General features: G+C 42.6%; 1 protein-coding gene across 9 annotated transcripts in view; it reads right to left on the bottom strand.

Annotated features, from left to right (window-relative positions):
* Nucleotides 1-2651: 2651 nt before the first annotated feature.
* The window catches only part of FOXN3 (forkhead box N3), a 400969-nt gene continuing 382624 nt past the window's right edge, over nt 2652-20996 (bottom strand). For 7 of the 9 annotated variants that reach the window (XM_082851618.1, XM_082851619.1, XM_082851620.1 and 4 more), the window contains 2 exons: nt 6231-6404; nt 2652-5150 (listed from right to left, as the gene is read on the bottom strand). In XM_082851618.1, coding sequence (XP_082707744.1) covers nt 4601-5150; nt 6231-6404 — 724 coding nt within the window. In that variant the 3' untranslated portion in view covers nt 2652-4600. The remainder of the gene's footprint in view (nt 5151-6230; nt 6405-20996) is intronic. The other 2 variants (XM_082851624.1, XM_082851625.1) reach the window with 1 other exon arrangement.

Genomic DNA, 20996 nt, shown 5'->3' with positions numbered 1-20996 from the left:
TTAAATTAGATCACAGTGCTGCATTATGTGCATAACAGTGTTTGATATAGTATTCGAGCTGGGACCTACGACACAAAGGATTTAACTGTCAACACTGGTTAAGTCACAATCAAGAGGGGACACGGAGTTCAAATGTGTTCTTTTGGTGGCAAAAAAAAAAAAAAAAAAAAATCCTGAAGATGAAAGAAAAGTACTCCTCTACAGAAACATAAAAAAGAAAAAGGCAACATCTGGGCAGCTGTGATCCACCAGAAAGAAACGAGTCCCAACCTGAATCAAGTTTAAAAGGGAAAGAGAAGTCACATTGAGTTGAATCCAATCCCATATGGAAAACCCTCCCATGTAGGTCACTTGTACATAACTCTGATTCCTTCTCCGAGAGCCCTTTGATGACAGAGGCCAAGGGCCCACACACGTGGAGTGGCGGTCACTGAAAGGAGGAACTGGTAGCGCTTGGTGCCGAGCAGTCCTGCCGCGTCCCAGGACTGAGTTGGGCGCAAAAGCCATCCGGACGGTTTTCACTCTACAGAGCCCACAGCCTGAAGCCGTCCCGGGTGAGACCAACATTCAGTGCGATGGCCTTCTCCAGTGGCCCCATGGTATTCACAGCTATGCCTAGCAAGGGCTAGACATGCTGAAAATCAGCTCTTAGGAAAAGCCTCCCACACATCCCTTCTAAAAACTCAGCCCCAAGACTAAAACCTGCTACAGTTGTCTTGGCCAGGGTTTTCTCACACCACCATCTCAATGTGGGTTGGGTTCATTTTAGTTTCAGATAGACAGTTTTACCAAAGAACTCTTGAACGTATATATACTGCTTAGAGAGGGGGAAGGGAAGTAGGAGCTTAGGGTATATCATAAGGCTGGGAAAAATCTATGATGCAAACTTTTTCCACATAATACTAGGTAAAGATAAAAGACAACTGTAGAAGCATAAAAATAACTGTCTACGTGTATATCATTTAAGAAAAAAGAGCTTACAATCTCCTTCTCTTAAATGTGTCCGAGGACCAACAGCAAGTAACTGTAGATGTCATGGTGCCGACGGATGTGTTCACGTTTGTTTTCCAAAAGCATCTTCAAATATTGCTATAGTTCCCCATTTTCCCCTCCCCCCTGCCCCACGTGAGTATGTGAGATACTGGAATGACACATGAAACGCCACTTCTCCCAGCAGGAGAAATGAAAGCAAAACACCACACCCCTTGAACGGTGCTCGGGCAATTTTTGTCAGACTAATGAGTACATAGGCTAGTTTGGAAGCTAAAAGAACACCTGACGTTTGGGAAGAAATTCCAAGACTAAAGTGATTACACTTGAGCAAAATATTCTTTCACAAATAGGCTTGTGCTTAAATTCTCTACTGCTCTTGGAGGAGGGGGTGAGAGAGGGTGCCTCCTGCCCCTTGGCTTGGCAAGGACATGGACAACCTCATTCTGCAATGAATTCACTACAAACGGCCACATACACATCGATACTTTTTTTTTTTCTCAACAATCAAAATACAAAGTTAAACACAATTGAGCCATTGTTTTGGTTATGCATAATGTGTATGCCTCCAAAAACAGAAGAAAAATAGAAGAAAGTACCCTCACTAAAGTTTCCCCCAGGTCTCCCAGCGGCTCCTACGTAGGGACTGAGGGAGACTCGGGAAAAATAACACTTAGAAAGCTGCCCGATGAGGTATTTATGCAAAAAGAGTGGTTCTGGAGTTAAGAACACACTTTTATAAGATACTTATCTATTTCTCAAAGAGATCAGAAAAGTAAATCACACACATTGCATTTTATTATTTTCTAAAAGAGGTCTTTGCTCCTTTAGAAAAAGGAAATGAGGGGAGACAGCCCACGGTGGGGTTTGAATTGGAAGAAATCCCCTGCCAGAAACAGTCCTGGATGTTTACCTCTGTCTTTCAGAAGGGAAGTCTGAATTTGACCTTGGGGGTGGGGTGAGGGTGGGGGACTGAGGTGGGCTCAGTCAGGTGACAACACAGAAAGTGTCGCCCAGGTTCCACAGCTGTGGATGGCTTTTGGGGTGTCAGATGTGTGGGGAGACAGAGGGAACAGAGCACTTCAAAAAGACATCCTTATTCCCATCTACACCCTGAACAAGTATGCTGGAAGTTTTCAGGTTCAGGTAATGAATCTGACCTGTGTAGGGGCGTAGATCTATTTTTTTTTCCCCTCAGGTTCTCTCAGCAGCAACCCAGAGGAATACAATGCACCAGTTAATTCTCACCGTCCTGGCTGATGGAGCTTCTGACAGTGCCCTGGTGCTGGCAGATGGGCTCCACAATGGCCCACCCTGTCCTATCTTAAAAATCAAGATCACCCCAGTTCCCTCCCTCTCCCTCACCATCATATCTTGAGCCATGGGAGTGGGCATTTTTGTTTATGTTTTAAAATTCCCTTCCATGTGGGTGGAAGATCAAATTCTTTTAGAGGGTTCTCTGGATCTCCCCAGATCATTTCTTTTAGGCAAAGATAACAGGAGTTTCTGGTCTGCGTGGCATCATCTGGTTGTCTAGATTCAGCGCTCACAATCTAGGTGGGCTTCATTCCAGGTTGGCTCGTGTGCCCAGGTGGTAGAGATGGCCAGCCCCTCCTTCCCACCATGAGATGGCGTCACGGGAAAACATCTGGGGCTGGCACTTCCTCCTTCACGTGTACCCTAACTCACACCCTCATCCAATAAGGCCCATTAGTGTGTTTCCCCTTCTCCTGGTGAATTTGCATAATTATTCACTGCCTTTTTCCTCGAAACCAAATCATGGTCATGGTTTTCTCAAGTCAGCGTCCCATAATTCTCTTGATTCTATCATACACACTCACTACTAAGTTTGCCCTCAAATTATTGCGTCATGGTAAACATGTACAGACAAAGAGAAAGGACACACTTTTCAACAGAGAATCAGAGGGGGTCGGGGCTGAAGTGCAGACAAGGCAGTGCAGAGCTCCACCATCCAGGCCCTACCAGAACATGAAGAGATTTTGTATTGCAGAGTAAGCTCCCCAACAGTCAGAATTTGTCCCTGAAGAAGGTTAAACCTTAAACACCTGCTTCAAAAAACAAAAACAAAATAATTGGAAAAAAGGGGGGAAAAAAAACAATGAAAAAAATTAAAGGAAAGGAAAATAAAAGGAAAAAAAGAAGAAAACCAAAAGAACCTCTAAGCCTAAGGGCTTAAAAATTAGAGGCATAGCCTTTTCTCTATTTTCTATATTTATATGAAAATAATTCATGCTTCATGCTAAATACATTGTTTACCTTACAAGAACTTTATTTTTGAATAAAAAAAGTTTGTGTTTTTGTGATTTTTTTTTCTTTTTTTTTCTTTTTTCAAAGGAATTCCATGCATTGTGGATCAGAAATTTCTGCTGGCTACACTGGCTGAATGTGGAAATCATTGATTTTCGCAAAGATGAACCTTGACTGACATTAATTGCAAACTCCATTTTGAGGGCAGTATAGGAATTTGTTTTCCTTTCTTTTTTGCCATGTTTTACTTTAGTTGTCCATCAATGTGCCTTTCATCTTTTAAAAATACACCACAATACTAATGGCAGGTTCTGTAGCTTTTTGTTTTGTTTTGTTTTCACTTGGATCAAATGGTTTTGACAGACAGAAAAAGATTTGTACCATGATTTCCTTTGTTAACAGCTACTGTAATTTTTTGGAACTTGATTTTCACTTGGGCAGTTAAGAAGACATAGCTTGTTTTTTGCATCAGTTTTTTTCTTTTTCTCTCGTGTGCGTGTGTGTGGTGTGTCTGTGTGTGTGTGCACACGCGTGTGTGCAGGACCAACCTTCAGGCTTATGGCTTGTGGAACCTTCTCTTCATTTAATGTAGAACAGAATTCAGTGATTAGCAACATCACTAAAAACTGACCCAGTTTCTTCTCATGAGTCACTGATACCTGTTGAACATGAATGGTCCAGGGTCCACCCCGGAAGATGCTACTAGGCTTCACAGTTAAGAAGCACAGAGGACTGGTGACCGTCTACCCACCCCTGCATCGCACGCTTGGGGCAATGCCAAGGGTTTTCTGGCACAATTTGATGCCCAGCGCCACGAGCTTGGGTCTGCTCCTTCCTTCTCCTCAGTTGCCTTATGGGCATGCACTCAGCGAACCCAACTGGGTGCACATCCTGACCTTTTAAACCTAAAGGTTGGGCCTGATCGATGGTTACTTTGCACACGTGCCTTCTAAGTGCCGGATGTGTATCCCCGTGGCATTATCGTTGCCGTCCCTGTGGATTCAGCCACGGGTTTCTGACAAGCTGGAGGAAGCAATGGTAATTTTGGCTATTTCGGTTTTGTCTTCAGATAATGAAAAGCTTTTGTAAAACAGCTGAGTGTCAATATGAGTTCTATGGCTTCAATCTCCTTTAAACATAAAATTCTTAAGGGTCCAAAACAAAGGAGGGGGGCAAATTAAAAAAAAAGAAAGAAAGAAAGAAAGAAAACCAAACCAAAAAAAAAAAAAAAGAAAAAAGAAAAAATAATAATAAATTGCTGATATTGCCACAAATCATTAGAAATCTCCTGACATGCTGAAACCAAATGGCCGTAAGTTCAAAACAAATCAGTGACTTGTTTTTAATTTTTTGTGGTTTCCTTTTGTTCTTTCTGCCCCTTTGCCGTCCGATTGGTGATGTTATTCAAACAGGACCGAATCCCCGCCAAGTGCAGCAGTGACCCCGCCGCCTCTTTCATCTCCTCGTCATCGCTCTCGGGGGGCTTTTCCGTGCGTCTCTTTTTGAGGGGCAGCGTGTCGCTGGGGACCTTCCTTGCCTTGGCGAGGTGCTGGCGCTTCTTGTGCTGGGACGCGTAGCCGCTGTCCCCCAGAGCATCCTTGGCCTCCTTCGGGCTGCGTTTCCTGTCATCCTCCTCCGTCTCGCTGTGGCTCTCGTGGCTCTGGAAGCTGCCCTCGCTGCCCTCGCTGCCCTCCTGGCTCCCCTTGGTGGCAAACTCGTAGTGGTCGTCGGCCGAGGAGGAGGAGACGGAGTCGCTGGCGGGCGAGGTGCTCCTGGCGTTGGAGGACTTGGCACTGCTGTAGTTGTGATCCTCCTTGGGGTCTCCACTGACCACCGGGGAGCCACACGAAGGCTCGCTCTCAGTCCGCATCCGGCAGCTGGTGAGGCCATTCCTGCGGGGCGGGGACAGCGGTGGGGAGAGGGGCGGGGAACGGGAGACAAGAGAGGACACGGATTAAACCCCTGTGACGAGACACCCAGCAGCCCACTGAGTTGCCACAGCAGACGCTTTGACATCCAATCCGGCGATGCCCCAACAGGTGGGTCTGCTTTGAAGACAGGGTCCTAAATCCTGACACCTCCGTCTTCCCTGCTTATCTCCTGTCACTGACATTTTCACTCAAGTTGTGCAGCTGAGACATCAAAACAACACTCTTTTGAAGTGACAGCGGTGGAAGCGCCATCTCTTCTATTAAACCATAAAAATCAAGCTGTGCTTGGTTTCACATACCCATCAACGCCGCGGAGGAGACACCACCGGCCGATGCTGGCTGGGTACTTCAGAGAAAAAAGCCCGCTCTGTTCTAAAGCGGCTCTGGTAGGAGCCTTTTGTTGGAGGACTAAATCTGATGTTCAGGAAAAAGAGATACCTGCCATGTGGTGACAGCTACTCACTCCTGCGTCCCTTCCCTCATTCATTCATTCCACAAATATTCACTGCACACCTAATATAAATGCACGGCCTTAGGGAGGGTGCCGGGGGGAGGCATCCGAGGTGGAATCAAATCCAGACTGTCACAAAAATGTGCACAGATGAACAGAGAAGCAAGTCATGGTTAGAGCACAGACGAGACAGCAATAAGCTACCAGCTACTAAACTTACCACCTGCCAGGCGCCCTGCTGCGTCTGCACAGATGATTGCGTTTAACTCTATAAAGTGGTTATATTAGCATCCTTATTTTACGGATGCTGGAAGTGAGGTCTGGAGATGTCTGGTAATTTACTTAAAGCCACACAGCTAATGAGTAGCAGAGCTGGGATGAGAACCAAAGTCTTAAGCTTGAGCTCTTCGTAACATCATCAGACCGACTCTCACTCTTTTCTGATTTCCCTACAACTAGGTCACCTGCTATATATTCCCATCGGGACCCGACAGCACCCATCACACCTCTGGTCATGTTATTGTGTCCACATGTCTGAGCAGTGAACTGACCTCCCTTGTGCTTCCTTACTGGCAAAGTGGGTATAGTACCTGCCCCCTGCTTCACGGGGTTGTTGGGCTGAGGATGTGGGCGAACGCCTGCCGGCACCTGGACCAGCGCCTGGCATAGTGGCAAGGACGGTGATGCTTATTCCTGGTTCGGCCATACACTCTGTGGAATGAGCACCAATCCCGTCTGCACGGCAGCTGTAGTTCTGATGGTGCCTGGCACACAGAAGGTGTTCATAAGAGGCAGTGATCAGAGATGAAGACACACAGGTGGGGAGGGTTACTTACAGCTGGAGGGGGCAGAGGGAGGGCACAAGGAGGTTTGTGGAAGACATGGCATCTGGCCTTGGATGGGAGGGCCGGAGGTTTTGGGCAGGGAGGAGAATGTTCCACTGTACCATGTTGGCCCCATTTCCCGTAGACTCATCCACGGGTAATATATTTCTAGATCTTGGGAAGATGGGCACACTTTTCCTTCCTACACAGCGCCTACTGTAAGCACCCTACGTTCCCTCCATAGACAGCACTTCCCACCATCACTATGATCGTGTGGTGATGTCCAGTGTCGGTGGTTCCCGTTAAAGAGTTAGCACCACAAGGCAGGGCCCAGTCATTGATCTGTCCTCAGGGGCTAGCACTGTGCCAGGCACGGAGTGGACCCACAACAGATACACCGAGCAAGTGTCGGAGCAGATGCGATTGTTTGGCAGAGAGTAGGAAGTCTGGGGAGATGGCTGTGGGTCTCCACCAGCACGTCTTCCCAGACACTCCCTGAGGAAGCGGCCCCGGCAGAAGGGCTATGGGGTGGGCCCTCCAATGAGAGTCAGTCTGGAGCCCCTTCCCTTTCTCTCCTGCCACCCCTGTGGGCCTCGAGGCTCAGGGAGATCCTGTAGCAGGCCAAAGAGAAAGGAAGAGGCGAGGAGAGTCCTTGGTGTAAACGGTGTAGCAGGCATCTCCTTCCTGCTGGTGCTCCGTTAAATTTAAGCTGGTGGAACTTGAGGATACGGGGAGGGGGAAGGGTAAGCTGTGACAAAGCGAGAGAGAGGCATGGACATATATACACTACCAAACGTAAGGCAGATAGCTAGTGGGAAGCAGCCGCATAGCACAGGAAGATCAGCTGGGTGCTTTGTGACCCCCTAGAGGGGTGGGATAGGGAGGGTGGGACGGAGGGAGATGCAAGAGGGAAGAGATATGGGAACACAGGTATATGTGTAACTGATTCACTTCGTTATAAAGCAGAAACTAACACACCATTGTAAAGCAATTATACTCCAATAAAGATGAAAAATTAAAAAATAAATAAATTAAAAAAAATAAAGAGCCCAATGTTCAATTTTAGATTTTCTGACCAAAAAAAAAAAATTTAAGCTGGTGGTGAGGAACCCCCCGCCCCCATAATGTGCACCAGCAAAATTCATGAGGGCCGTTATCAAAATTCCATCCTTGCCAGATGCCTTAAGACCATCACGATAAACCATGACAATACAGTGTGTGCATCTGTATGATAAAGTCCTAGCAGGCTCCGGAAGGGTCCCAGCAGCCGTCTTGCACTCTGTGATCCCAGATCGACACCCCCTCCCCAAAGTCCTTATAGAAACAGCCTGCCTTTCAAGACAGACAGACTTTGGGGTTCACATCCCAACACTGTTTATTAGTGAGACCTTCTACGGGCTCCTCATCTGCCTTATGGGGCTATGTGACGATAAAATGAAAAGTTCCAAGCACAGAAGACGGCTCTTAGGGGTGCCTGAGAATTCTGACACGGGCCCCTCTCTTGCTGTCTGCCTGCCCAGAGCTCTCTCTGCTGCCCCAAGCAGTCCCATTTTCCTTCTAGGCCAGGTCAGCAGGCTGATGGGAATGCAGCAAAAAGTAAGAGGGAAGAGGCTCGGAGACAGAAGTTCCTCACGGGCTTGCCTGTACAGACAGCCCCTGTGCTTTGGGGTACGGTCTCTGCGATACGTTTTCTGCAGACTTCCTGTTTTTTGGCTGTGTCCTGGATGCACAAAAGTGGCCAGGGAAAGATTCCTGTGAGGTGTTACCAAACATGAAACTGGGTAAATGTCATAAATTGTACAGGTAGCTATGAAGAGGTATTAAAGTGAATGAAAATGAAAGTCCCGTACAATGGTTCTCAGGATTGCTGCTGTTGCCGGTTAACTCTTGTGAAATCCCCAAATAATTAGTCTACTGAACTAACCTAAAAGCGTTCTGAATGAACCCAGCTATACTTGGATGAGTTGACTGGGCTATGGTTGGCTTTTAGAAAATCAATTCAGTTCTGAATCCTTATTTTTTTTTTTTAACAACATGGGCCTTATGATTCACTTCACTACCACAGTTAAGCAGAATTTGATACATCTCTGAGCACGTATGAAGAGGGAGACGGAGCGGGAGAGGAGAGGGAGAGAATTCCGGGAGCAAAAGAGTAAGAAAAAGGCAAGTGTTGCAAAAATCTAATTCTTAGTGAATCTGGGTGAAAGGTATATATGGTGTTCATTGTGCTTCTCTTTCTTTTTTTTCCACAGGTGAAACATATTTTTAAGTAAAACGTTTGGGGTGCAGGGTAGAGGAGTGGGAGAAATACGCCAGAATGAAAGCAACGGTACATTTCAGTGCCATGCTGTCATAAGAGGGAACTTCTGAGCCTGAGAACTTCTTTTTCTCTCTTTCTCTTTCAAGGATATAAGCAAGCATAAACCATAATGGAAAAGAATATTTAAAAATATGTATATATGAGTATAACCGAATCACGTTGCTGTACAGCAGTAATTAACACAACATTGTGAATCAACTATACTTAAAAAAAAAAAAACAAGGATATAAGCAAGCATGAGAGAAGCACTCAAGACACACCAGAATCACACTGAGACCTTCTTCTTAAAGGCATCATAGAAGTGAAGGATAAGAGAGAAGCAAATCACCTCCCTAGCTCATGAATTCAAGGCTGTGCAGTGCAGGGTCTCTGGTTCCTCCTGGAAACACACTGCACGTCAACAGGGATTCCACAACCCACACGTTGCAGCGCTGGCCCCACACAACCACTTCACAGACAGACAAATAGAATAAACTCAGGGAGCCCCGTGACTCATCCGAGGTGGCCCTGCTAGATCTCAAAGACGGCTCAGGCAGGAAACTGAAATGTCTCCGTCCCCCCCAGGAAGCAAGCTTACTGTGATGAAGACAGGAAACAACTTACCATTTGACAATATTTCTGGGTGAAAACAGGTACACAGACGTAACTTCACGGAGTCAGAATTACAATATAAATACATCTCTCTCACACTTGATATTGATACAATTAGCTTTCCCTGAGATTTTAGCATGGGCTCCTGATCCATAAATTACACACAAGCTCAGCAGGAAGAGACAAGCTCCTTCAATTATTAATCACTCGATGCAATGTTTTTCATGGTGGGACATGCTGGCTGCACTGACTTGGTGTCAGAGACCTCCTGCTGCAGGGGCTGTCATTCCGGGGAACCAACTACTTTAAAAGAAGAAACCAGGCAACCTGGACATGTTGGAAGGGGGATTTCTAACCACCTCCTTAAAAATCATTCATTAAAATGAACACTCGATACATCTGAAATGCCTGCCATTTTTCAGTTTCAGCTGAGTTTCTATGTAACAGTACTCACAACACTCATGTGAGCATAAATTAAAGCCACCTGATTCTACTAGGATGACACAGAACCGTGTGTTATTCATCTCAAATAAAAACCTGGTATTCATTCTCTTGTCAAATTGGCGGGGGGTGGGGGGTGGGCAGGAAATACTGAACATAAAAGGTGAGAAATCACATTAGTTCAGGCCGACAATGAGCAATGCTTGCAACTAACAAGTTAAGGTATAGCTTCTGATCAGACATGGACATTTTGCTGGTTTTTTTTATGGGTTCATGATTTGTTCCATTATCGTATCATCAGTATTGATCTCATCAGTGTTGTCTCCACCTTTCACTTGTGTACTAGGGTTCTCTCTCTGGAGCTGGTGGTTTTAAACCTAGCTAGCATTGAGGGTGAAGTTGTCCTCCTTAGGGATTTACTTGAGAATACTGGTCTTTTGCCAACTGTGAAAAGAAGGTGCAATTAATGGGATTACAGAAGCAGCACTCGAAGTGCGGCGCTTCTGTCCAAAACCGACTGTAGGTAGAAAGACACAGAGGACAAGAGATGACCTGAAGCTTCCATTTCCAGCCAGCTGGCAGAGGAGATATTTAGAAGGCATTCTTCCAACTATCATACAAAAGATACTGGATAAAGGGCAGCAACATATTTCTGAGTCATTGTTGGGTTCCCTGGAAAATAAGGGTACTCTTAAAGCTCTACATCAATGCACATGTACCAAAAGAACTTCACACACACACAGACGAAAATCTAAAAAAAAACGGGACAGAATCTGAAACGTGAGCAGTAGGCAACCAAGAAAGGCAGGGTTTTCATGAAGCAAATGCCTCCTCTAGCCCTGGGACAAGAGCCCAATCTTAGGGGGAGGGAGCGGCAGGAGGATTGATTCTGGCAACTCCCGGGTTTCTGTGGCCCCTTGAGGGGGTTAAAGTGGCCTTGGATGCATTGGTCCCCAGGCGACCAGCAGAAATTTTAAAAGCAAATGCTCTCTTGAAGAAAGCAAGCCACATTGAGGCCATCAGGATTCCTGTACATCAAGTTTAATCAAACATTCAAGTAGAAGCTCATAACCTAAAATCACCAAAAAGGCCACTAGGAACGTATAAATGTAAAAATGCCACATAAAAAGCTAGGACCCTTGAATGATGACGCCTTCAATGAGATCCTAGGGAAAAATAACTGCCCCTCACAGGCAGACAATGGGGATAAAAGCCAGCCTTGACCTCAGCTCCAGATGGAACTGGAGACAAGAAAAGCCTCCCTTGAGAATTTTTAACCACAAGCCTGAAGTCTTGCGGGTATGAGGCCAGAATTCTACTGTGTGGACCAAAAGACCTTAAGCTAAATTTAGTTTCAAGTGCCCAACTGTGCCTACTAGAAGAAAATACAAACCCTTTTTGGAAGAACATACTTTAAACCCAGGCCACAAAGAATTCCCACAGATAAGATTTTAAGGAACATATGTTCACAATTAAAAAAAAAAAATCATTAAACACAAAAGAAATATGTCAACATAAAGAGACAACAGAAAAAACATCCTATAGAATCTGAACTGCAAAGTCTGAAAATATTGCAATAATTAGGCACAGAATGTAAACTATGTATAAAAAAATAAAAGAAGGAATTGACAAATATTAGAAAGAAAGACTGGATTATTAAAACCAAGCAGACAGGTTTTGGAATGCATCAAATAGAATTTCTAGAGCTGAAAAAATATAATCCCTGAAATTAAAAAACTCAATGTAATTGAGTTATAAAACAAAAAAAGTAAAAAAAAAATTGGTGAATTGAAAGATGGAGCTAAAGATATGATAGAAAATGCAGCAGAGAGAGATGAAGAGATTGAAAATATGGAAGAGAGATTGGGTAATACGGCAGACAGTAAGAAGATCCAATATAATTCTAACTGGAGTTCCAGGGAGAAAGGAAAAATGGGGACGATCCAATCCCAGAATAGAAAATGGCTGAGAATTTTCTAGTTTTGATGAAAGTTACCAATCTTCAGATTCAGAAAGCCAACAAGTCCCATGGAGGATAAATAAAAAGAAATGCATATCTAGATACATCATAGTCATCACAGACAATACAAAGAAAAAAAAAAAGGAGTAGAAAGGAAACACATTACCTAAGGAGAAGTAGCAATTAAGATAAAACCAGTGACATAGATGAAAGTGGAACAATATTCTCAAAGTGAAAGAGAAAAAAAATAACTCTCAAACTACAATACTATTGTCTAAGAATGAAGGCAAAATAAATATATTTTCAGACAAAAATTTAAGACTTTAATTAAAAGCAGATACTCATCTATAGGAACTTCTTAAGAATATTTTTCAGGAAAAAAAAGAAAATGATCCAAAAAGAAAGGTCTGACTTAGAAAACAAACTTATGGTTACAAAAGAGGAAAGGTGGAGGGGAGAGATAAATTAGGAGGCTGGGATTAACATATACACACTACTATATATAAAATAGATAATCAACAAGGACCTGCTATATAGCATAGGGAACTTTACTCAGTACTCTGTAATAACCTACATGGGGAAAGAATCTGAAAAACAATAGATATATGTGTATGTATAACTGAATCACTTTGCTGTACACCTGAAACTAACAACATTGTAAATCTACTGTACTCCACTGTAAAATAAAAATGAAAAATAAAAACAAGAAGAAAGGTCTCAGATGCAAGAAAAAAAATGATAAGCAAAGAAAATGTATTCAGGTATTGACCAGACAATACAATAGAGTTGTCCCTTGGTGTCTGTGGGGTTTTGGTTCCAGGGCCCCCACAGGTACCCAAATCTGCAAACGCTCAAGTCCCTTATATAAAATGGTATAGTATTTGCTTATAACCTACGCACATCCTCCCATATACTGTAAATCATCTCTAGATTACTGAATGCCTAATTCAATGTAAGTGCGATGTAAATAGTTGCTGGTACACAGGGCAAACAAATTTTCATTTTTGGAACTTTCTGGAATTCTTTTTTTCCCCCGAATATTTTGATTGAATCTATGGATACAGAATCTGTGGATACGGAGGGCTGACTATAATAACAACTGACTTAAAAAAAACAAACAAACGAGAAACTGAAATAGAACTAAAGTCCTCGACAAATGTAGCATATCATTTGGGAGGTGGAGAGAACAGAAGTTAAAGCATTCCAGGGGCCTTGTATTGATCAGGAGGTTAAAGATACTGATTAACTCTACACATTTTAAAATATTCATGTTAAAAGTTCAAGGATCAACACTAAAAGAAGAGAAAAATATATATAATTTCTAAACCATCAGAAGAGGGGTAAAAGGAATGAGGAGTGGAAGAATCGGGATCAATTTAAAACAATGTTAGAAAGGAATCTGGAAAAGGGGGGACAAACAAATGCAAACTAAGATGGTAGAAATAAATCAAAATATGTCATTTAAAATGGGCTAAAAATCTTCATTAAAAGGGAAAGATCATTAACACAGACTTTTTAAAAAGCCATATGCTGCTTATAAGAGATGAACCAAAAACATAAGGATTAAGAAAGGTTAAAAGTAAAAGGAGGAAAAACATCGTGCCATGCTGGTGTAGCTACATTAAAGCCAGATAAGATAGATTTTTAAGGCAAAAATCATTATTACAGATAAAGAGAGTCATTAAACATTCATAAAGGTTCAATTCACCAGGAAGATATAACTGTTCTAAACATGGAGACCTCCAATAAGATAGCTTCAAAATACACTCCAAATTGGAAGAGCTATAAGGAGAAATGATCAAACCCACATCTCCTTCCCTCCCTCCTTCCTTCCCTCCACCAGCCCCCTCCCAAAACACACACAGACATGGTTAATAGGTAGATTTGATCTAATGGACATACACAGAACATGTGCTCATAATGGAGAAGGTATATTATTTTGAAGCACACACAAAATATTTATAAAAACTGATATACACTACTAGACCACATAGCAAGTCTCCACAAATATCAAAAAAGCAGTATCTTACAGGTCAATTCTCTGACCACAATGTATTATAATTAATAATCAATGTTGAAGAGGTAACTAAAAGCAAAAATAAGAAATAACCATCTCCTCCTAGGTTTGAAAATTTAAAGACACACTTCTAAAAACATGTATGGGTCAAAGAAGGAATCAAAATGGAAATTAGAAAATACTTTGAACCTGTAACAATAATAAAAATAAAAGGTATCAAAACTTACAGATGCAACTAAGCAGTAGTTTGAAGGAAATTATAACCTTAAACTTTTATATAAAAAGAAGAAAAGTTTAAAATAAAAGTATCCAATCCAGACCAAACAACAAAAAAGAATAAGCTCAAAGAAAGAAAGGAAATTATAAAGTAGCAGAAATCAATGAAATAGAGAATAGATACAACCTTATGCCAACATATTTGAAAACAGGTGAAATGGACAAATCCCTACAGTTACCAAAATGAATTTTAAAAGAAATAAAATATACTATAATCATTAAAGAAATTAAATCAATAGTTAAAAATCACCCCACAGGGGCTTCCCTGGTGGCGCAGTGGTTGAGAGTCCGCCTGCCCATGCAGGGGACACGGGTTCATGCCCCGGCCCGGGAAGATCCCACATGCCGCGAAGCGGCTGGGCCCGTGAGCCATGGCCGCTGAGCCTGCGCGTCCGGAGCCTGTGCTCCGCAACGGGAGAGGCCACAGCAGTGAGAGGCGCGCGTACCGCAAAAAAAAAAAAAAAAAAAAAAAAATCACCCCACAAAGAAAACACCAGCTCCACAGTGTTTTGCAAGTAAGTTCCATCAAACATTAAGCAATAGATAATTCCAATCTTACCTAATCTCAGAGAATCTAATAGCGAATACTCTTTAACTCATTATATGAGAATAATGTAATCCTGACACGAAAACTAGATAAAAATAGCACTAGAGAAACATGGACATGGACAAATATGCAAAATTCACACCTAAGATGTTAGCCTACCAACACTAGCAATATGTAAAAAATATAATGTATCATAAGCATATCAGAAATGCAGATTTTACTCAAAATTGGGAATTTATAATGTAATTCACCAAGTAAAAAACAATGAGAGGGTTGATCGACTTCCCTGGTGGCGCAGTGGTTGAGAGTCCGCCTGCCGATGCAGCGGACACAGGTTCGTGCCCCAGTCTGGGAAGATCCCACATGCCGCGGAGCGGCTGGGCCCGTGAGCCATGGCCGCTGAGTCTGCGCGTCCGGAGCCTGTGCTCCGCAACGGGAGAGGCCACAGCAGTGACAGGCCCATGTACCGCAAAAAAACCAAAAAAACCAATGAGAGAAAAAATTTATAGTTAACTTAAATGATGTAAACATTTCGTTGATGAAATTCAACAACCATTTATGATAAAGTATCATAGCAAGCCAAAAATAGAAGGAATTTTTTTTGTTATGATAAAGTATATTTCCTAAAAAAACCTATAACAAACATTCTATCAATTGTTCAATAACATAGCTCCCTTTAAAATAAGACACAATATAAAGATGTCTATTACCATTACTTTTACTCAGAGGGTCTAACTGCAATAGGACAGGAAAAATAAAAGATATAAGAATTAGAAAAATCCACACCATTATTTATATAAGATATAATTTTATACATAGAAGAATCTACAGATAAATTATTAAAGTTACTAAGGCGGTTTATTTTATTTAGCAAGGTTGCTGGAAAAAATCAATATACAAATAATTAACTCCACATGGATTATAGATTTAAATGAGTAGGAAAAACCTTTTAAATCTTTTAGAAAAAAACCATAGAAGACCATACGATCTTGGAATAGGGGCTTTTTAAAGACATTAGATTTCATTACAAAATGATTACTAAGCATGAAAATTAAGAGCTTCTATTCATCAAAAGACATTATTATGGACCGTGAAATGACCATCCACAAACTTAGAAAAGTTATTAGTAACACATATAGTCAATAAAGGATTAATATCCAGAATATACAAAGAACTCCTACAAAGATAAGAAAAAGAGAAACAACCTGATAGAAAAATGAATAAAAATGTTGAGCAGGCAATCCATCAAAGAGCACATTCAAGCAGCCAATTAAATATATGAAGAACTGTGCAATATCTTTAGCAAGAAGGGAAATGGAAATTAAAATGCAATGAGATACTGTCACATATTCACTAGATTGGTTGAAATTGCAAAGTATGACAATTCCGAATGTCTGTGAAGATGAAGAGGAATGGGAAGTATCATACTCTGCTGCTAGGAGTGTAAATGGATACAAGCACTTTAGAAAACAATTTGTCATCACCTGGTAAAGCTGAGCATGTTCATACCTTACAAACCAACAATTCCCACACCTGGACATGCATCTTAAATGAAACTGGAGCCACGTATAGGAATTTCCATAGTGGCTTTGCTTGTAACAGCAAAGAACTATAAACAATTCAAATGTCTTAAAAAAAATTGTGGTATAGCCACAGAGTGGAATATTATACAGCCATGAAAATCACCATCAGTTACAACTATATGCAGCAAACCAAATAAACTTAATAATGAATAAAAAGAGCAAGTGGGAAAGAAGACATATAGTATCATTCTAGTTATATAAAACTCAAAACCAAGCAAAACTAAATACAGTATTTACAGATATCAAAAATACTGTTAGAAACCTAGGAATAGTAAATACAAAATTTGGGATTATGGTTATCTTTCAGATAGCGGGTGCAGGGGCCTCTGATGCTTGCTCCAGCTGGGTAGCCCTTGCCAGGAAGCATATGGGTTCAACAACTCCAGGACTTCTGTCTCAGTGGTCACCTCCAGGGCGGGGGCAGGAAGAAGCACAATTTTCTCCCATGAGCTGCAAATCGTCCCCTTAAAAGACTGAGGTAAATGTGACTCCCTCTCTGTACTAGATCGCAGAACACAACAGGAGTGATCCTAAAACTCTCCTCTATGAACCGTTTTGCATTTGGCACAGTTCTGCATACCGGGAGAGCAGAGGATTTTTAGATACAATAGGAAAAGCCGCCTGGGCTTTCAAACCAATGACATTGATTTGAAACACGAGGAGCAGCTCCAGAACGCTGATCAAATTTTACACAGGGAACTTGCTGGTCATTGTTTAGATTTCTGGACCAGAAGAGACAGAAGTCAAGACAAAAAGCCGAGCCGGCAACCGAGCAGGAACTCTTGTGCATCCTTTGTCCTCCTGGTACTGTTTTTTCCTTTTCCCTTTAACCGCTCCCTTTAGTAATATTTCCTCCTCTCCTTCCCACCACTAAGCATAACCTCATACTGAGTTTTAGAATTGCCTTCAAAGACCATGGTTTCAGAAGATAAAATCTGACAGGTACTTGGCTTTTAAAAAACAAAACAAAATACAATACAAAAGAAAGAGATCAGTGGCAAACTTTCCCTCCAGTTGTATAACTGGTCCCCACCCTATCTTAAAACTGAAGGTTGCAGGCTTCCTAAAGTCCTGGGACAAACACCTTCTCCAAGGGAAAGACAAAGAGAATGACAAGGAGTAGATCTAAAGCTGATACGCAGGTTTTCCTGGTGACTCTATATGGACAGGACCTTACGTATTAATCTTTTGTATGTATAGAACCATTAATTTCTGACTTGCTTCCTGTTCCACGGGAAGTACAGTTTTCACTTGAGGTTCTTAGAGATCCAAATAAAATTAAGCAGCCCTTAGGTGGTGATCAAATGGAGCTTCCTTATAATTTTACAACAGGCTATGGTTTAGACTACTGTCATGACTCCTCAAAGCCATGGCTTTGCCACAAATGTGCACTGTCCTCAAGGTGGCACAGAAGCCCAATCTAAAGCCTTTTCTGGTGGTTGGGACTGAGCTTCAGGTACCCAGAAAGGGGGCCTGGGAAGGTCTGTGGAGGGCAGGTTGGATGAATCCATAAGGCTCTCCCCATTACTCATTTCATTTATTTTCCTCTTTAAAAGTTTGTGATAAAATACAAACACAAAAAAACCTTACCATCTTAACCCTTTTGAAGCATACAGTTCAGTGGCATTAAATACATTCATAACATTGTGCAGGCATCCCCACCATTCATCTCCAGAACCCTTCATCTTGTAAAATTGTAACTCTGTCCCCATTAAACAATTTACCTCCCCATTCCCTCTCTCCATAGTTACTGGCAACTACCATTCTACGTTCTCTCTCTATGAATCGGACTACTCTAGGTACCTCATATAAGTGGAATCATACAGTATTTGTCTTTGTGAGTGTCTTATTTCACTCAACATAAATGTCCTCAAGGTTCATCCATATGGTAGCATGTATCAGAACTTCCTTCCATCTTAAGGTTGAATATTCTATTGTGTGTATATATACCACATGTTGCTTGTTTGTTCATCTGCTGATGGACTCTTGAGTTGCTTACACGTTTTAGCTACTGTGTGAATAATGCTGCTATGAACATGGATGTACAAATATCTCTTTGCGAACCTGCTTTCAATTCTTTTGGGTATTCCAGGAGTGAAATTGATGGATCATATGTTAGTTACTATTTTTAATTTTTGGAGGACTGCCATCCTGTTTTCCACAGTGGCTTCACCATTTTACAACCCTACCAACAGTGCTCAAGGGTTCCAATTTTTCCACACCCTTGGCAACACTTGTTATTTCCTGTTTTCTTGACAGTGCCATCCTAAAGGGCGTTAAGTGGTATCTCACTGTAGTTTTGATGTGCATTTCCCTAATGATTAGTGATGCTGAGCATTTTTCTGTGTGCTTATTGATTACCTGTGTATCTTCTTTGGACATAAGTCTGTTCAAGTCCTTTCCCATTTATGAATAGGGTTGTTTGTTTTTCTAATTATTTATTTATTGAACACCTGTATAATGTTTACTGTGCGCCAGGCATGTAACTGTGTGTTAATCCTAATAACTCATGAGGCAGGTGCTGGTTTTCTCGTGAGAAGCCCAGGTACACCTGGCCCAAGGTCACACAGCTGCAGGCTATGGACCCAGGAAACTTGGTTCCCAAGTTCATGCATGCAATTTCTGGGCTCTCTTGACATACGAAGGATGGCCCTTCCACCAGTTCTCTCTCAATCCTCTGGCAAGCCCTGGACATTTAATTTTTCTCTGCCCCTGAGAGGTCACTTGGGGTCAAAAAGCCTTAAGAGTCGAAAACAAGGTGGCTCAGACCCAGGAGAGTGCTACGGCCTGTACCTGGGAAGCAGCCCATAATTCTATGAATGTAAGAAGTCTTATGCTCCCATTTCCCAAGAGTTCCAGAAACAGTTCTTCTTGGACTAGAATTGTTTGTCCCATTCAGTGTATTCTCTGCAAGAAATTTCACTGGAGAAGCAGCAGAAGACACGGGCATAAAACTATGAGACGTGGGAGCAGTTATTTTGAGGAAAATGTGTCTTGAGGACTCTCTGCCCAAGCAAATTTAAAAATAAGCAGGTTTCCGATGTCTAAGGATGGGCCGATCCCTGAGGTTATTGAGTAAAAAGTCAACACTGTAAAGTCAATTATGCTATTGACAGATACTCTTACAAGGAGATTACACATCATAATTATATGCAAAGGAACCCAGCAAATACAAGCTGTGTAATGATCAGCTAATAAAAGTAACACTTCATCTATGTCAATAACAGTTTCAGAGTTAAGACAAACAAACATGGCCTTTGCCACTCAGTGGAGGAAAAAAAAATCCCTGAAAGACAAATATTTTCACTTAAGGAGAAGTTGCTTAGACTCACACAGAAAACCTGTCACACAAAGCAGGGTAGGAAACAGGTCTTCAAGGGGTGCTAATGACTTTCTGGCCCTCCTGCCAGCCCCAGCTGAACTGATGGGGACAGCAACCCCTGTAAACATGTGAACACCCCCAGGGACCCTTGGTCACTGCCACGTGGTCTGGCGGACGACGTTTGCTGTTGTTCTATTCTCTGCTGGACTGTTTTCCCTATAACCTTAGTTGAATTTAGGTTCAACTGACAAATGGCCAAATTTAAAACAATTGCAATTGCAATGAATGTGAAAAAGCAAAACAAGATCGCCCCCTCCCCTCCAAACACTTCTTAATGGGTTTTACACAGTCTCTCCCGCAAATACCCACCTAGCTATGTTTATACTCATTTTTCCTGAAAGTGTCGCACTGCCTCCTATTTGGGCCATAAAGAGGGCAAAGGTATTATAAGCAAGGGTCCCTGATCTTCCAGAGCCTGCGACATTCCTCTCCCTAATGTCTCTGAAACTGAGGTGGAAAGCGCAGAATTGGTATTTGGATAATGGACTGCTAAGGCACAATGGTTTTCTTTATCTCTATTTATGCAAATGGGAACTTGTCTAGTTTCTGCAAACTGCAGTTGTACATTGCACTGAAATGATTCTGCTTAAACCTCCTGTGATGTTGAGGAAGGTCACTCTTCGACTATGAGTGCTTTTGTAGGGGGACAGACGTTATGAAGCTATTGTCACTCAGCCCCAACCCCAGACTACTGTAGTGTTTCGTAAGCTGGGGCAGGCTGGGCTGGGCAAGCCACATTTCTGCAGCACTCCTGGCTCTGCCTTCGAGAGACTGGAAAGGGGGTGGAGGAAGAGGGGACACGCTCCTTCCTGTGTGCTTCCTGTTCCTGCGTCACCCCAGCAATGCCTCTTCCCCTCTGCAGCACCAGTTCATTCCTATAGTAGCGGCTGAATCCAGTTTGTGATTCTTCCAATACTGGAGACTCAACTTCTTCACGTTCCCTGAGAGGTACGTGCCCTAGCAGGAGGAGCTTTCTCCTTAGAGATACCTCTGGTCCTTCCACGGGTCCCTCCTCTGAGCTCAGAGCTTCCAGCCCAGCTCAGTGGTACCTCCTAAGAGGTCTGGATCCCGGCCCCAGCCCCTCCTCTGAGCTCTGAGGTCCAGCTTTGAGAGGCAGTCATTCCAACCTCACCCGAGGGGATGTGGCTACTTCCTACCACTGTTTCCTCCGTGATACCCTGAGTTCTCTGTTACCCTTCCAGTTGCCTGGTTAATAACTTTCTACCTGGTTAACGGCTCTTTATTTTGAAGGCTCTCTGTTCGAGTACCTAGTGTGGCTTCTGTCTCCCAACTGGATCTGACTGATGCACAGGTCTAGCCCTGAACCTGTTTTGTGGCCTTTTACCGTGGAAGGAGCCTAGGTGAGGCACTGGCTGGACTGGATGAGTAGCAACTCTTTTACCAGAAAGAAGACA

The sequence above is a fragment of the Leucopleurus acutus genome, assembly GCF_964270905.1.
Source record: "Leucopleurus acutus genome assembly, chromosome: 1".
Taxonomy (NCBI): Eukaryota; Metazoa; Chordata; class Mammalia; order Artiodactyla; family Delphinidae; genus Leucopleurus; species Leucopleurus acutus.
The sequence above is the reverse complement of the archived record's forward strand: the minus strand, read 5'-3'. Positions and strand labels throughout refer to the sequence as shown.